Below are 15,300 nucleotides of genomic sequence, written 5' to 3' on the forward strand. Positions count from 1 at the left end.
TATATATATATATATGTGTGTATATATATGTATATATATACTCTTAGAAAATAGGTACGTGTTGGGAAGGGCATTCAGCTGTAAAACAGTGCCTCAATGATATATTCATGTTACCTATAGGAACATGGGAAAGCTGGCATAAAAAAAATAACGAGTGATTATATATATATCATTGGTAAATCATAAATCAAAAAAAAAAAGTACACTCCAAGTTATAGAGCAGTGTAGTATAAAGATAGATAAGGCCGGTGTCTATGAGATAATCCCATAAACTGACCTTATCTATCTTTATATATATATATATATATATATATCCAGGAGTTCATGGATATGACCACTCGGAAGGCCTCCGCGATGGTGGAGTTAGGATTTTAGGAGGGCGATTGGGACCACGTGGATGAGGAAGGCGTGATCCAGAGAGGAGTGGACAGCGTGCTTACCCAACCATCTCATTCTTAGTCAACTGCCTTGTGTCCTACCTGTTGGCTTGGTTTGAAGAATCCATCTTGCTTGCCTTTCGTGTGACATTCTAATCACATGTCTGTAATACCAGAGTTGTGGCTAAATTCATGACAACACTTCTACATCTATGTTGTTATGTCTGTGTACTTTTTTGTACAATCTTTGTATTGATTTAACTAGCAGGCATTGAAAAGGATATGACCATTGCTTCTATTGTCTCTTTTTCCTTTCTTTAACTAATTAAGGTGATGTTAATTAAAAGTTTAACAAAAATGATTCTTTCACACTGGGAATGTGGAACTGCAGTATTTCTTGGAATATTCTCTGATATCTAACTGGTTTACTTGTATTTTTAGGAGAAAGAAATGAAAGTGGCAGTTGACTCAGTCCTGGGTGAAGTTCGTAAGAAGAAGTCTGATGTTGCCAAAATGCTGGAACTGATTGGAAACCTGAGTAAACTGAGGAAAATCCGCAAAGAGAATGTTGCTAAGAAAGGTGTGTTTGCATGTTTCTTTTTTTTTTTTGTCCATTTTGAGATGGGGAGAAGAAACCTTGTAATTTCTTATATCCTAGATTCCTGCATAAATCAGATGTTTCCACTCAAAAAATCTCATCACCTTTACCATTTCTTGAAGAATGTCATGTTTGAAACTACTTTCCATTGAGATATGTCAAGTTTATTGAAGCTTGAAGAAAATACCAATTCTATTTTTCTGATAAAAATTTAACATTATTATTGGAATAACTTCAAACTTTAATTGCACAGTTAAATTATTAAGGTTCACCATCTAATCTACCTGCTTGTATATCTTCAGAGGTGGGCTAGAGTTTTTATTTATTTTTTATTTTCATAAAACTTTGGCAGTTGTTATTAACAACTACACCAACATCTTATAAAAGTGTAATTAATCCCCCTAAATCATGAGAAGATATGATTTATTTCTTTATTCTTAATGTTTTTGTTTTTCTCCTTCAGGCTTATATACATTATTCCATTCTGATAAGAAATTTGAGGAAGACATCTCTGGCTTACAAAGGATGCTGAATAACCAGATGGATGTCTATGAAGCAGAGCAGCGTACCCTTATGGTAAACCTATCATTATTCACCAGTTCACCTGCACACCATTGTATTATATTTTCCTTCATTTGCTTTTTTTTTTTTGTCCCTTATACAGATCCTGTGTTAAATACTGAACATCACTGGTCAGTCAAAAATATTTCATGTTAAATTTTGGATTAGGTAGTCAGAAAGTGGAAAATAAAAATAATCCCCCTCTAGAAAAACAATTATGTGTTAGCAATCAGAAGGGCATCCAGTTATATTATGCTTCAATGATAATACGTATTTATCTAACCCAGGGGTAGGAAACCTCCGCGAGCACATTCTATTGCACCTACAGGCCTATATATTTGCATATACAAAATATGGAAATTTTCAATTGTATAATTTATACAATATTCATATGCCTATTTGCAGCAGAGGTTGCATTTCCACTACAATTTAAAATGGTTAGACTCGAACAGAAATTGTTCCATTTGCATGGAAATTTTGTTTTCACTATAAAACAAATATTGCTAGGTTTGTACCACCTCCTTGAGACCCAACTACACTCTAGCTAAAACATACAGAATACTGCATAAGTAATATAAATGTCCTAAATTCAGTGGCAGCTTTAATGAACTTAATTTAATGTGTTAAACTTATCTTTATTAATGTATATCAAATTATACATAGATATATACAAGATTTACACAGATATGAGTTAGAACTCGTGGTCCACCCATGGACTTTTCCCATTGGAAATTTTTGCCCACTGCACTAAAAAGTTTCCCCACCCCTGGTCTAACCTATGCTAGCATGGAAAAACAAACAGTTGGAAAACAAGGATTGGTAACAGAGTGGGCATCTTGCCAAAGAATACTGCTTTAATAAGGCTTCTACAGATGATGGTAGGGGGAAAAAGTGAATGTAAAAATGGTGATGTCGATGATATATATAAAATTATAATCATCATCATTTTAAAGTTTGCTTTCCAAGTAGATGTGTGTGTGTGTGTGCTTGTTTGTTTGAAAAAGTGAATAAAAATATGATTTTTCTGATGATTATTTTCCACTTTAATGATTTGTAAGAATTTAATAACTAAAGTAGAAAATAATTATCAGAAAAGTTCTATTTTTATTCACTTTTTCAAATATACACTAACGCTCATGCTTTTAATGTGATGCTTTTTCTAAATAAATGTGTTTGTTCCTTGTTGCAGGTTATGCTGGAATGTGAACAGGAAGAGACCAAAGAACGTGAACGAGCAAAGTCACACAAAGTTAAGAAAGAAATTGAGAAGCGAGAGAAGAAACGCGAACTACAACTTCTGTTTGGCAAAGGTTTGTGGAAACATATTTTTGCGTTTAGCTAATATCCCTTTCTGGAACAACGCTCCTACACATAAACTTTGATTTCTTATATTTTAGTGATATGGACCAGGCCAGTGCTCAGCAACCCTTTTTCACTTATGGTACACTTATATTCTTTTCAAAATTCGATGGTACACCTAAACTAAAAATGTAACTAAAATGTTAGAGCTTGCTTGAAGCATTGTATATGATATGTGACATAGAAAGAGATAGAAGGCTAAACAATGTAAAATGGATTGGAAGATGAGGTAACGAAAATTAGAATTAAGTTACCCAGTAATCTTTGTTTTGTTTTTATTGTTGTTGCTGCTGTTCTTTCAACTGTCCAATATTTCAGGACGTAAAAATCCCTTCCTATTTTAAAAAGGTAGGTTGTAATTTGAGGAGTGGTATGGCTGCTGCTTTGAGCAGATTTAGCAACCACATAGAAAAACCCTTAATGGGTTGCCTGTTGTTACATTTGTGAAATAATTCTTACAGTGCCAGTAATTCTCAGGGTCTTTTCTTCCCCACAGATGTCATCGATTCAATGGATCCTTGTTACCCTTTCCTGAAATACTACACACAGGCCATTGACAATTGGGAGTCTTTTCTGCAGATTCGGTGAGTTTTTACAACTGGAGCAATTGTGTGTGTGTGTGTAAACAGTAATGCTGGTGTGTGTATGTGTGGACAGTATGGTAGGTGTGTGTATGTGTGGACAGTATGGTAGGTGTGCGTGTGCAAAATGAAATATAAGAATGAAAGCTGAATGAAGAGAGAACAACTGTCTTTATTACTTTAATTTGCATTGTATTGGCTTTTGAATGAATACACACACACACATACAAGGGAGATCTGCAAAATTCCTGGCTTTAAGGATATCGCAAAAGGCATGGTTGGAGGCCCAACCTTCCAAGTCCTTTTACAGGGCTTGGAAAGACTGAAGGACTGCTAAGTGTGTGGATCTGAGAGGGGAATATCATCATCATCATCATCATCATCGTTTAACGTCCGCTTTCCATGCTAGCATGGGTTGGACGATTTGACTGAGGACTGGTGAAACCGGATGGCAACACCAGGCTCCAATCTAATTTGGCAGAGTTTCTACAGCTGGATGCCCTTCCTAATGCCAACCACTCAGAGAGTGTAGAATATGTTGAATAAAATCATAACTGACGGATCCTCCTGTATTTTTTTTTACCCAAAGCCAGGAAATTTTCAGCATCTCCTTATAACGTGTGTGTATTTGTTTTCTTGCATCTTCACATTAGTGATATGAGCATCTGTGACATTTGTCTCCCATAAGCATTATGTCCCATAGCTTGATGGTTTCATTTATTCTAACATAAAGACCAGTGGAATAAAAAAGAATCTTACTTGAAAAACAAGGGTTGGTGAGAGGAAGAGCATCCTGCACTTAAACACTGCTTCAGTGAGTCTTCTCCAACCCATACCTGATCATTCATAGATTATATATTCATTTTGAATGACTAGTTTTGATGACCACAATGCACTTTATTTTTTATATTTCAAAATAAGGTCTCAAATGAACACTGAAATCAAATTTTCATCTTTTTGTTTAATTAAAAAGTAATAACTTAAAATTAAATGTTACTGCTTTGTGAGATATATAAATTTAAATACATATTTTTTACTCTCTTATTTTTCTTTTATGTCTTTATAGGAGAGACTGGGATTGTTATTTGGCACCAGAAACTGCACCCGGTGCCAGTCGGATCCCTGATACTTGGGTTTTACCTCCAGAACCTTCAAATCCAGCTTGGGCATGTTTTTTGGAAAGCTGATATTTTCCTGTTGTAAATATAATCTGCAATTGACTGTGAATAAACTTATTTCTTTAAGATGTGTTGCTTTGCTTCCGTTTAAAGGTTTGGTTGGTGGAATGGATAAATGTGTGGAGCTAATGAGAATTTCCAATGTTGTTCAGCACCATCTCAGCCTCGTTAGTGTAGATTTATAATGAAAAACAAGATACAAGCATGGCTGGGTAGTTATAAAGGCAACAGGCATCGCTTCTTAACCATGTGGTTTCATGTTCGGTCCCACTGCACAAGGCCTGAAATTTTGCGGGAGGAGACAAGTCAATTATATTGACACCAGTGTTTCACTGGTACTTAAGGCTGATAGGCAAAGCTGATCTTGGCGGAATTTGAATCCAGAACATGAAGACAGATGAAATACCACTAAGCATTTTGCCCGACTTGCTAACAATTCTGCCAGTTCACTGATAATAATAATAACAGAGATAATATTCATAATATTGATGATGATAGATGAATGAAGTTATAAGTTATTCAAATACCACAAAACCTCATGCTAGCACAGAGCAAAACAAAATTCTTTGTAGACAGGTTGATGATGATGAGCAGATGATAAATCTGAACGGGGTTAGTCAATACCACCAGCCCCAATACTTGACCGGTACTTTAATTCAGCAAGCCTGGAGGGATGCTTGGCAAAGTTGACCATGGCATGATTTGAACCCAGAAATACCTCGTAATATTTTGTTGAACACTCTCACGATTTTGCCAATCAAGTACCTTTGTAATTAAAAGTAATGCAATTTAATTTCAAAGAACTGTGCACACAGACAGATATATTTTGATGACAGGATACATTTAATATAAATATAAAACATTGACAGGTATCAGTCCATTTAATACCATGCATTCGAGCACATAAATACTTTAGTCTTTTGTTCCATCCTAATGTTATGATGAAAAAATCCCACACAAGTCCTATAAATAATGCGAAATGTGGTACATCCTTCATAGGGTCTGATGTAAATCAACAGAAGAGAAGGCAATACCAACAACATTTATGAAACATTTCAGATGGTAATATAAAAAAAAAAAATCATCACTGTTTATCTTGTTTCAGTCATTAGATTGTGGCCATGCTGGGGCACTGCACTGAACTGTTGTCCAATGTGATAGTTTTTATAGCAGCATTAATATTCATTTTAATGTGTTTGGTGATGAAACACCTTCAAATATGGACAGAAGATGGTTTTCAATGACATTTTGAACTGAAAATAGAAGATTAAATTATTTGTTATCATTTGTTTCTCATTCAACATAATTAGAAGATAAGCAGTATACATTATTTCAGTATGTCCTATAAGGATGGAAAACTTGAGTTTATTCCAATAGGATTTGATTGGAGCTCACAAAACAATGGAATATAACCAAACACAATAGGGTATTTTATTAATTTTACCATTTAGGAAGCAAAGGCCATACATTTTGGGGTCAGAGGGAATTAATTTAGTTGACTCTGGAGCGTGTTTTACTGACCACTCTTACAGAAGGGTGAAAGACAAAGATGACTGTGACAAAAGTTGAATATTGCAGTGCATTGCTCTCTCACTCAATAATAATAATAATAATTACCTACCTGATTTGTGATTATGACTGACAGCTAAATCCATAGCAGTCAGTTGATCTTCATTTGCCATGGTAAGATCAGCTCCTGCTTCTAGCAGTAACTTCACACAACTGGCATGGTTATTGTTGACAGCATACATCAATGCTGTGTTACCACTCTGAAATAATAATAACAATAATAATAATAATAATAATAAAAATAATAATAAACAGTTCTCTTACATAAAAGAAAAAAACAAAATGACTTTAATGCAGCAGTGTGCATCCCAGTTCAAGGTGGCGCATGCAGTGAAGAGATAGTTGCAGCTGTCTTTGCCTGATGTTTTCGCTAACTTTTGGCAGGTCTCTGTAATGGCTTTCATTTGTCATATGTTGCTGCCATTTCACACTTAAGCATCTTTGTGTAGCAGCCATTTAGCCTGTTTGATAATTTCTTTGTCAGTGTCCATGTTTCACCGCTATATAATAGCAGTATTATGCAAAGGACATGCATGGAACTGCAAAAGAAACGCGAGATGTGTGTGTCTGTGAAATATGTTTTAATTTCATTATGTCAGAGATAAATTTTGATAAATCTGATAAAGTCAATTTCTTGGGATGCACTTTGACCACAGTCCATGGGTCACTGACATGTGTTCTGGTAGTAGGTGGATCCAGCACATTAAGATTGTAGGGCATGACATGTTCAATACTGCGTATGCTCTCCCTGGGTGTTCAAAATGGCCATACACTGTCGGTACACAGAGTGCATGAGGTGGTTCACAAAAGCCATTGGCACCTGTGTCCACACCTTGAGGAAAGATGCTTCCAGTTCCACACGAGTTGTCAGCCTTGGGACCACTTGGTTCAGCTGTCTCTGGATTTCATCCCACAAGTGTTCAACTGGGTTCAAATCCGGGCTGAGAGCCGTCCACAGCATGGTTCTCATGTTGTGCTGATGCAGGAAGTCCATATCTTGGAATATTTACACTTACATCCCCGAAATAAATTTTCAAAATTTACCATATAAAAATGACATTTGGAAAAATCGCATTTCTTTTAAGGTTCAGTGTATATAGTGTTAAATACCTTTAAACGAGTGAATGGTCATAGTCATAAAGGAATCTAACACTATATGTGTCCTTCCCATTATACATCAATAGTTTATCATGTTAGACTCTATGTTACATCATTTAACTTACCTCATCTTTGGTACCACTTTCTACCATATAATTCATCTTGTCTATGGTACCTTGTCTCTGTAACATATAACTAACCTTTGTATGGCATCTCATCTTCATAACATTATATCACTTAATCTGTGGTACCTCTTCATGTGACATCATACAACTTACTTCACCTATAATAAACTAGTCTTTGTAACATCACATAACTTACCTCGTCTACATAGTTCACTTCCATACCAAGTTTCAGAAGTAGTTTTACTATATCAATGTAACCATAGCAACAGGCAAACAGTAAGGCATTTTCACCCTTGTTTCCCTGCGCATATGGATTGGCACCGTTTTGCAGCAGATATTCCACTGTCGCTAACTGGCCATTAGCTGCAGCCCACAGTAGAGCAGTCAAACCTTGTTCATCAGGTTTATTTATGTTGAGATCTGGAAATACAACAAAGAAGATACAAAAGATGTAATTCAATTTTCTTTTAATATGACTTTTTGGGTTTGTGTCAAGACAGGGTACTAATGATGTCCTCTATCAGATAAGACAACTGTAGGAGAAGTTCTTAACTAAAAGTAAGTCACTATATCTATCATTTGTTGATCCACTATATCTATCGTTTGTTGATCCATTGTCAGAGTACCACACTGTGGTCTTCAAGAATATTATGTGGAGTGGAATGGTTTGTGGGAGCTGTGAAAACCACGTGCAAAGACGTTGCCAAGAAGGTGTGAGTTGGTAATGAAGAGTAGTGGCTGTAAGTTCAAGTTACAATCTTTAAGGTGGACGTAGCCAACTAATTATTTTGTTGTTTCTCACAGGCTCAACAGTACATTTAATCTGCTTCGCCAAGAAAAGCAGTGTGGTAGTTATGGTATGTCATATGGGGTACATTGTGATGATGAGTGTATGTTGTAAGAAGTATATTATGTGGGACACAGTGTAACATTTAGTGAGTCATGTGTGTTTGAGGACAGCTTAGTGAGGTAGAATACATGAAAGTTTGTGTGGTGTGTAATGAGGTAGCCAGAACAGGTGTGAGGTAAAGTATAGCTATGATGATGATGATAATGGTGTTGATGACGATGATGACAGTGATGATGATGATAGACAATAATAAACAAACCATTAGTGATAATAACAGTGCTGTTAACAATGTGGATTAATATAAAAAAAAAACATTTCCAAATGTGACAATGATGATGATGATGGGACAAGTAACATCCTACTTCAACCATCATCATGATGATGATGACATTTCTACTTAAACCAGTGACTAACAACTTACAACTCTTCCAAAGTGAGTATAAAAACAATTACTCACTGTCGGTGGACTCCTGCCAGAGAAGAACCAGTTCTCCTTGTGCAGCTTTCTGGTGAATACTGATATCTGTAAAAAAATGTAAAAAAAATGTCATCAAAAAAAGTTTTCCTGGGGCTGATCTGTGCCTTTTGATGTGTTATTTTACCATCTGGTTCATTTCTTTGACATTGATATGTTGCCACTTTAGGTGTTCCTTGGCAATTGTCTCCAAGATATTTGCATCAATAGACCAGCAGAGGAGAGCAGCCTTGAGTGCATATGTGTCAGAGTTGATTTGACTTTCCTCAATAGTGATGATTTTTTTTTACACATGACATCTGAGTAAAGTAGTGATGTTATGTGTCTGCAAAAAAAGTCACCGAAATAGTTCTAACATTGGAATAACTTTTATGCTGTGAAGAAAGCAAGTTCAATGTTTTGGAATAACTCCTTTGTTAGAGAGATATGAAATGTCAATGCTAACTTTTCATTTCTTTCTACCAAGAGAAATTTTAAGTGAAATGTTACACTTTCCTCTTGTGTGATAAAAAAAATTCATCTCATTATCGTTTCTGTTTTTTTTTTTGGGGGGGGGGCAATAAAAAGATGACATTATCATTGACTCATTGATAAACAGTAACCCACCTCAATAATTTTTAACATATGCATTGTTTATTCAAGCATGGCTGTGTGTAAGAAGTTTGCTTCCTAACTATATGGTTCCAGGTTCAGTCCCACTGTATGGCACAGTTGGGCAAGTGTATTCTACTATAGCCCTGGGTTGACCAAAGTCTTGTGAGTAAATTTGGTAGATGGAAACTGAAAGAAGCTTCTCACACACACACATATACACACGTTTGTGTGTGTGTGTAGATGTTACTGTCTCTGTTTTGTGACATCATGTGATAATTGTAAATGAGTGTGACTGTCATGCAAATGGTATCCTTCATTTCCAATCTTCCATCAAAGCATGTCTGGTCATGGGGAACTATTACCTTGCTTGGAAAGAGGTGAAGACTGCACCAGGCTCCAATCTGATCTGGCAGAGTTTCTACAGCTGGATGCCTTCCTAACGCCAATAGTTATTTTGTTTTGTGGTTTTGTGTGTGTGGTGGGGGTGTTTCAGTATGTCTTTCAACATACAGACAATGCAACACAGACTTTAAAAAAAGACTTTCACTTGGAGCAATTTGTGAAGATACATTTACATACATGATTAACAAATATTTTTACCAGCAGCAAAGTGATGGGTAACACAGGAGTTATGAAAAATAATATACGAGGATTGATAAACTCTTACTCTGAAATATTGATGGTGTTGTCGTTTGTACGTTACCACGCTGTAGGTTGGTGATCACAGTAGATGGCTGAAAGCAGCAAGAACAGAAATATTAAGACAGACAGGCAAAGAGAAATTCATATGTTCATTAAGGGTTAGCATATTTAATTAAAGAGTTAACAGGAAATAAAAATGTGGTGAAGAAAAAACTATAATAGTCAAAAAGTGACAAGTACACTTCTTTTACTCACAGGGTAAAAAAAAAAATATCTCAAAACATACATAAACCAATTCAGAAAAAAAAAACACACCTAGGTACTTAACTGGAATTTGTGAAGAAATTAAATCTCTGATGAATAAAAATTTCCAACAAAGGATATCAACTTAGAATGGTGACTGAGCTGATATACCCTTCAGAACCACATCAAAAATCAAGTTTTGCTGAAAACCAAAGTACATTACCCCCAAACAAAGCATTATCCCAAGTACCTACCCTAAATGGTGATGGGGTCACTTTGATGGCCAGGTCAGACTTTCGGTTTTTGTTGATTGCTGAGTATTTCTGCACATGAGATTCTCCTGGAAATAAAAAAAGAAAAATCATTAAAATTAAGTTTAGTTGACATTGATCAGATATTAGACAAGACAAAGAGTTTATACTATACTATAATGTGCTGAACAACATATCTATAGGCTTTGGAGCTAACATCGGTGCAGACATGGCTGTCTGGTTAAGCAGTTTGCTTCCCAGCTGCCTGGTTCCGGTTCAATCTCACTGTGTGGCACTCTGGACAAATGTCTATTATAACCCCAGGCCGACCAAAGCCTTGTAAGTGGATTTGGTAGACAGAAACTAAAAGAGGACTGTCTGAGTGTATTTCAACCTCCTTGTTTTGGCAACACGAGACAGAGTTGTAAACAAGTGCCACTGCTATTTAAATGGTTTCCCTTGTGTTCAGTCTTCTGTATAAACATGTTCAGCTTTGGGAAAATATTGCCATCACTGGAAACAGGTGAAGGCTGTCAACAGGAAAGACATCTGTCTCAATGAATTTCATCTGACCCATGCACGCATGGAAAAGTAAATGTAGGAATAATGATGGTGGTGATAATGATGATGAAGAAGAGAACGAGGAGGATGATTACAACTGTACATATTCGTTTGTACAATAGATGTGCAGAAGAGAAAAAGAGACAACAACTGTATGCACGTTTTGATTCCTTTTGGAGTGTTCATAAGCAGCTGTGTATAATCATCTTAACATACTGTGTTGAGTAAAAGACCCATGGCTGTTAGTTGACAAAAAGAATTTTAACCTTCAGCCAAGACTGTAGCCACTTCTAGATCATTGAGTTCCTGGTCACTGTCGATAGGAGACATGAGGTGGTAGGAACGTCCATTGGTCAGTTTCTTCACTGGGCTAATCGGAACTCTGCTTCTGCTGGTTACATGCTGGAAGAAATGGAAAATAATAAAAATAAATTAATAACTGTGGCACAAGTATTGCTGCATGGTTAAGAATTTTGCTTCATAACAATGGTAACCATGTGGTTCTGAGTTCAATCTCATTGCTTAGCGACAACACTATATAGCCTCCAGTTGATCTTGTCAAGAGAATTTTGTAGATGGAAAATATGTGAAACCCTGTTATATGTGTGTGTGTGTTTGTGTGTGTATGTGTGTGCATGTGTATATATATATAAATATGTGTGTGTGTGTGTATGTGTATAAAGAGGGTGTTTGTGTGTGTACCTTTGTTTTGACATCATGTGATGATTGAAAATGAGTATTACAAGTGATGTTGTTCGTTTCCTGTGTCTTCCATGACAAAATATTACTCTGCTTGGTAGCAGGTGGGGGTTGGCAACAGGCAGGATATCTGGTTGTTGAAAATCTATCTCAACAAATTCTATCTGACCTGTGAAGCATGGAAAAGTGATGTTAAAAATGATGATGATGATGTCACTGTTTTGTGGTTGGGAGGTACCCACCAAAGATGGAATGAACGTAAATCCAATGTGTTTACTTGTTTGTGGCCTAGCAGAGTGTTATAATTCAAACAAGAGCAGTAGAATATTTAGGCCACTACTTACTTTTGTGGCAGAGTCTGTTAACTTGTATCCAGGTTCTTGTGGACTTGGGATCGCTACCGTTGACTGAGGTGGGGGAAACTGGGTTTTTGTTTTGTCAGTCATATTTCTGGAACAGTCAAGAAGAAACTGCAGAAGAGAAAATATTTTGAAAGTTTTAAATTTTGGATTAAAACATATTCCTATGTCTAACTACAATAAATACATCATTGCCAAAAAAAGATAAACACAAGCTCTCTGCCTCATTCTACCACCAACCATAAAACTAACTGAAAGAGGGACAACATTAAACCCTCAACAGTACTCTAACCAAAGATTAATTATCCTTGCTCCATTGATGAGCATAGATGATGGTGGCAGCAAGAAATCTAATCTTATTCTCACAGCTACACTCTTGGAACATTCACCTCCACTACTAACTTGGTCGCCTTGATAACAGAAGCTATCTACTACCTCTAGTTTGCCCACCTGGCAGTTGATGGAGTCTATTCTCTGCACATTTTCAGTGTTTATTGTGCATCTTTCATATACAAAAGCTAGTTTCCCTATTAACCTTCCTCTGATATGCTGTACCATTTATGTGTCCAAGGCTTACATCAGGTGCATCTTACGGAGTTTCTACCTACGCCTTTTTCTACAGATCGAACAGGGCCATATACCTGAAGGGATTTGTGATTTTTCTGCCTTCCTACTTACTAAGACTTTGGTTTTTACTAGTTTAACTCTAGGGTCCTTCGATTCTAGGCCTTGCTTTCACACCTGGAACTTCTCTATACACGCACAAACACATATATATCTTTTACTTGTTTCAGTCATTAGACTGTGGCCATGCTGGAGCACTGCCTTCAAAATTTTTTAGTCAAATGAATTGACCTCAGTACTTGTTTTTTAAAGTCTGGTACTTATTCTATCGATCTGTTTTGTTAAACTGTTAAGTTACATGGACGTAAACGCAGTAACCACGTGAACCCGGAACCATGTGGTTGGGAAGCAAACTTCTTACCAGACAGCTACGCCAAAATAATTACTGAATATGTGTGTGTGTGTATTCGTGACCCAATACATAATGTTTGGCAGTGTTCTGACGACTTGAATTACATGGTAGGTAGCTCGTCTTTCCAGTTAGCTAGAGTTATCTCCCCTTTACATAAAGTCATTAGAATGTTCTCGTTGCTTATTTATATTCTTTTTTTTATTAATAAACACATAGGAATATGTACTTAGATATATGGACGGAGTATTGAAATAGCCATAGCTATCGGTACTTCATGGAGAAGGAAAAGGGAAAGGAATTTCGATGAGATTTTCTTTTTATCCTTCTTCTTTTAGTATTCCTGTATTACATGTTTATCTTTAAATTTGGAACTTTCATCCTTTGTTTTATATTTAATCATAATGAGCTTACTGCTACAGTGATTAGGTGCTTTTCGTACAAGAAAGTTACGAGTGAAATAATTTTTGTGCTTGAATTTTTTTTTACATTACTCTTCGCCCTTTTCTTTCCCTAAAAAGTAGGGATAACCATTTCAAAACTCTGCTGTTAACAAGTATAAAATAAAAACTTAAAAAAAAAAAAATCACACATCCGACTGTAAACGTTTCGAGCAATAAATTTCATATAGCAAATACTATATATATGCATTCATTATACATTATGAAATCGCGAGGTTTGACAGCTGAAGTCATGTTTACGAAAAAAATTTTTTTTAAATCTAAAACTTCACTCCTAATATTGACAAACAATCACATCGATTTTAAGTCTAAACTTGGTGTCTGCAACGTTGTTGGTACCCAGCTTTAAACATTGCTTCCAAAATCCATAAGTAGTCTTTTCTTTTTCTTTTTTTTTCTTTTAGTTAACCAAACAAACTGAATGTCATAAAATTGTCAAAAGATCAAAGATAATCAGATATGCCGACTGACCAACCACACACACATATTCAAGTCTCATGACGGGCAATTAGTGTCGGACAACTACACACACATACACACGAGAATGATATATATATGTATCTAAGTGTGATTACCTATCCCTAATATTAAGAAATTTACTTAGGTTTTTGTTATGTGTCATTTATGGTTGAAATAGATAGAATTGTCAAAAAATGTTTACATACGCGCACAAAACCAAATACATATGCATTTACACACACATGCATGAAAAGAATATGTGTAAATAGATAGATAGATAGGCAAAGAGAGATAGATAGATAGATAGATGATAGATAGATAGATGGATGGATGTATACGGTGAAGACACCAGCTTACGAAATAAATAAAAGCACATCTTCGAACAATAACACTTACAGGATGGAATAAGAAACTGATGAATGAAATAAAAAAATTGATCTAATCAATCAGCAATGCAGTTATTAAAGCAGAACCTATTAATAACTGTACCAGAAGCGTTTCCGTACAACTTTTAACACGGGGTTATTTCATTGGCTGAGATCTATTAACGCATGCGTACTATCATAAGCAGGTTAGATTCGCTACTGAGCAGAGGTGAGAGTTGTGGGTGAGCAAAAAGAACAATATCATCGAAAGCGAAGAGATCTGCTGTTGTTTGGAAAGAAGTGAATGAAATAGAGAGAGGAAATGAGTCGTAAGTTGCTCATTGAACGTTTTTTAAGGAATACTATTTTTATATTATATTCATATTTTTTTATTTACTTGTGTTATTTCTATGTTTATAGGTGTTTCTTTTTCTTCGAAATAACAATTATCTCCGCCCGCCATGTTTTGTCCTACATTTTGTCCTACATTTCATCGTCATGTCATTTTCGCTTTCTTTCTTTCTCTCTCTCTCTCTCTCTGTTATATTCTCTCTTTTCTGTATAATAAATTCAGATACTCTCTCTCTATATATATATATATATTCTCACACACTGTAGTTTTTGTAGTATATATATATATATACGCACACTGTATTCAAATAGTATACTTTATACACACGCACACACACACACATGTATATTGACTTGGGGAAACAAAATGACTGAAATAAGTTTTCCCCACACCGATCAGTTTTCTTTGAGCAAAGTAAATTTGTTTATATTGTGTGTCTATTGCAGTATATTCGCACCCTTTTTGGGACATATTCTGTTTCGATATTCTGTTAATGTTTCCAATTTTCCACAGACCCAGTGCCAGTAAAGTGCTTGTGTATGTACTTATGTATGTATAAGCTTATATATA

The 15,300-nt window shown here is 35.7% G+C and overlaps 2 protein-coding genes and 1 long non-coding RNA gene across 6 annotated transcripts in view; 2 read left to right on the forward strand and 1 right to left on the reverse strand.

Moving 5' to 3' along the window:
• LOC106872686 (programmed cell death protein 7) overlaps nucleotides 1–4,720 on the forward strand; it is a 14,327-nt gene extending 9,607 nt beyond the window's left edge. Inside the window, exons 5-9 of the mRNA XM_014919760.2 lie at nucleotides 819–957; nucleotides 1,439–1,551; nucleotides 2,726–2,846; nucleotides 3,392–3,479; nucleotides 4,543–4,720. Of these exons, the coding sequence (XP_014775246.1) occupies nucleotides 819–957; nucleotides 1,439–1,551; nucleotides 2,726–2,846; nucleotides 3,392–3,479; nucleotides 4,543–4,663 (582 nt within the window). The 3' untranslated portion in view covers nucleotides 4,664–4,720. The remainder of the gene's footprint in view (nucleotides 1–818; nucleotides 958–1,438; nucleotides 1,552–2,725; nucleotides 2,847–3,391; nucleotides 3,480–4,542) is intronic.
• The window catches only part of LOC106872689 (ankyrin repeat family A protein 2), a 12,111-nt gene continuing 439 nt past the window's right edge, over nucleotides 3,629–15,300 (reverse strand). The window contains exons 1-9 of one of the 4 annotated variants that reach the window (XM_014919764.2): nucleotides 14,410–14,534; nucleotides 12,106–12,231; nucleotides 11,329–11,464; nucleotides 10,505–10,590; nucleotides 10,033–10,099; nucleotides 8,754–8,819; nucleotides 7,643–7,866; nucleotides 6,276–6,423; nucleotides 3,629–5,907 (exon numbers count right to left, since the gene is read on the reverse strand). In XM_014919764.2, coding sequence (XP_014775250.1) covers nucleotides 5,837–5,907; nucleotides 6,276–6,423; nucleotides 7,643–7,866; nucleotides 8,754–8,819; nucleotides 10,033–10,099; nucleotides 10,505–10,590; nucleotides 11,329–11,464; nucleotides 12,106–12,207 — 900 coding nt within the window. In that variant the 5' untranslated portion in view covers nucleotides 12,208–12,231; nucleotides 14,410–14,534 and the 3' untranslated portion in view covers nucleotides 3,629–5,836. Of the gene's footprint in view, nucleotides 5,908–6,275; nucleotides 6,424–7,642; nucleotides 7,867–8,753; nucleotides 8,820–10,032; nucleotides 10,100–10,504; nucleotides 10,591–11,328; nucleotides 11,465–12,105; nucleotides 12,232–13,105; nucleotides 13,282–14,219; nucleotides 14,340–14,409; nucleotides 14,535–15,300 lie in introns of those variants that run through there. The other 3 variants (XM_052972184.1, XM_014919765.2, XM_014919763.2) reach the window with 3 other exon arrangements.
• The window catches only part of LOC106872690 (uncharacterized), an 8,226-nt gene continuing 7,476 nt past the window's right edge, over nucleotides 14,551–15,300 (forward strand). Inside the window, exon 1 of the long non-coding RNA XR_001409795.2 lies at nucleotides 14,551–14,707. This is a non-coding gene — a long non-coding RNA (uncharacterized LOC106872690). The remainder of the gene's footprint in view (nucleotides 14,708–15,300) is intronic.

This window comes from Octopus bimaculoides, chromosome 12 (genome assembly GCF_001194135.2).
Source record: "Octopus bimaculoides isolate UCB-OBI-ISO-001 chromosome 12, ASM119413v2, whole genome shotgun sequence".
NCBI lineage: Eukaryota > Metazoa > Mollusca > Cephalopoda > Octopoda > Octopodidae > Octopus > Octopus bimaculoides.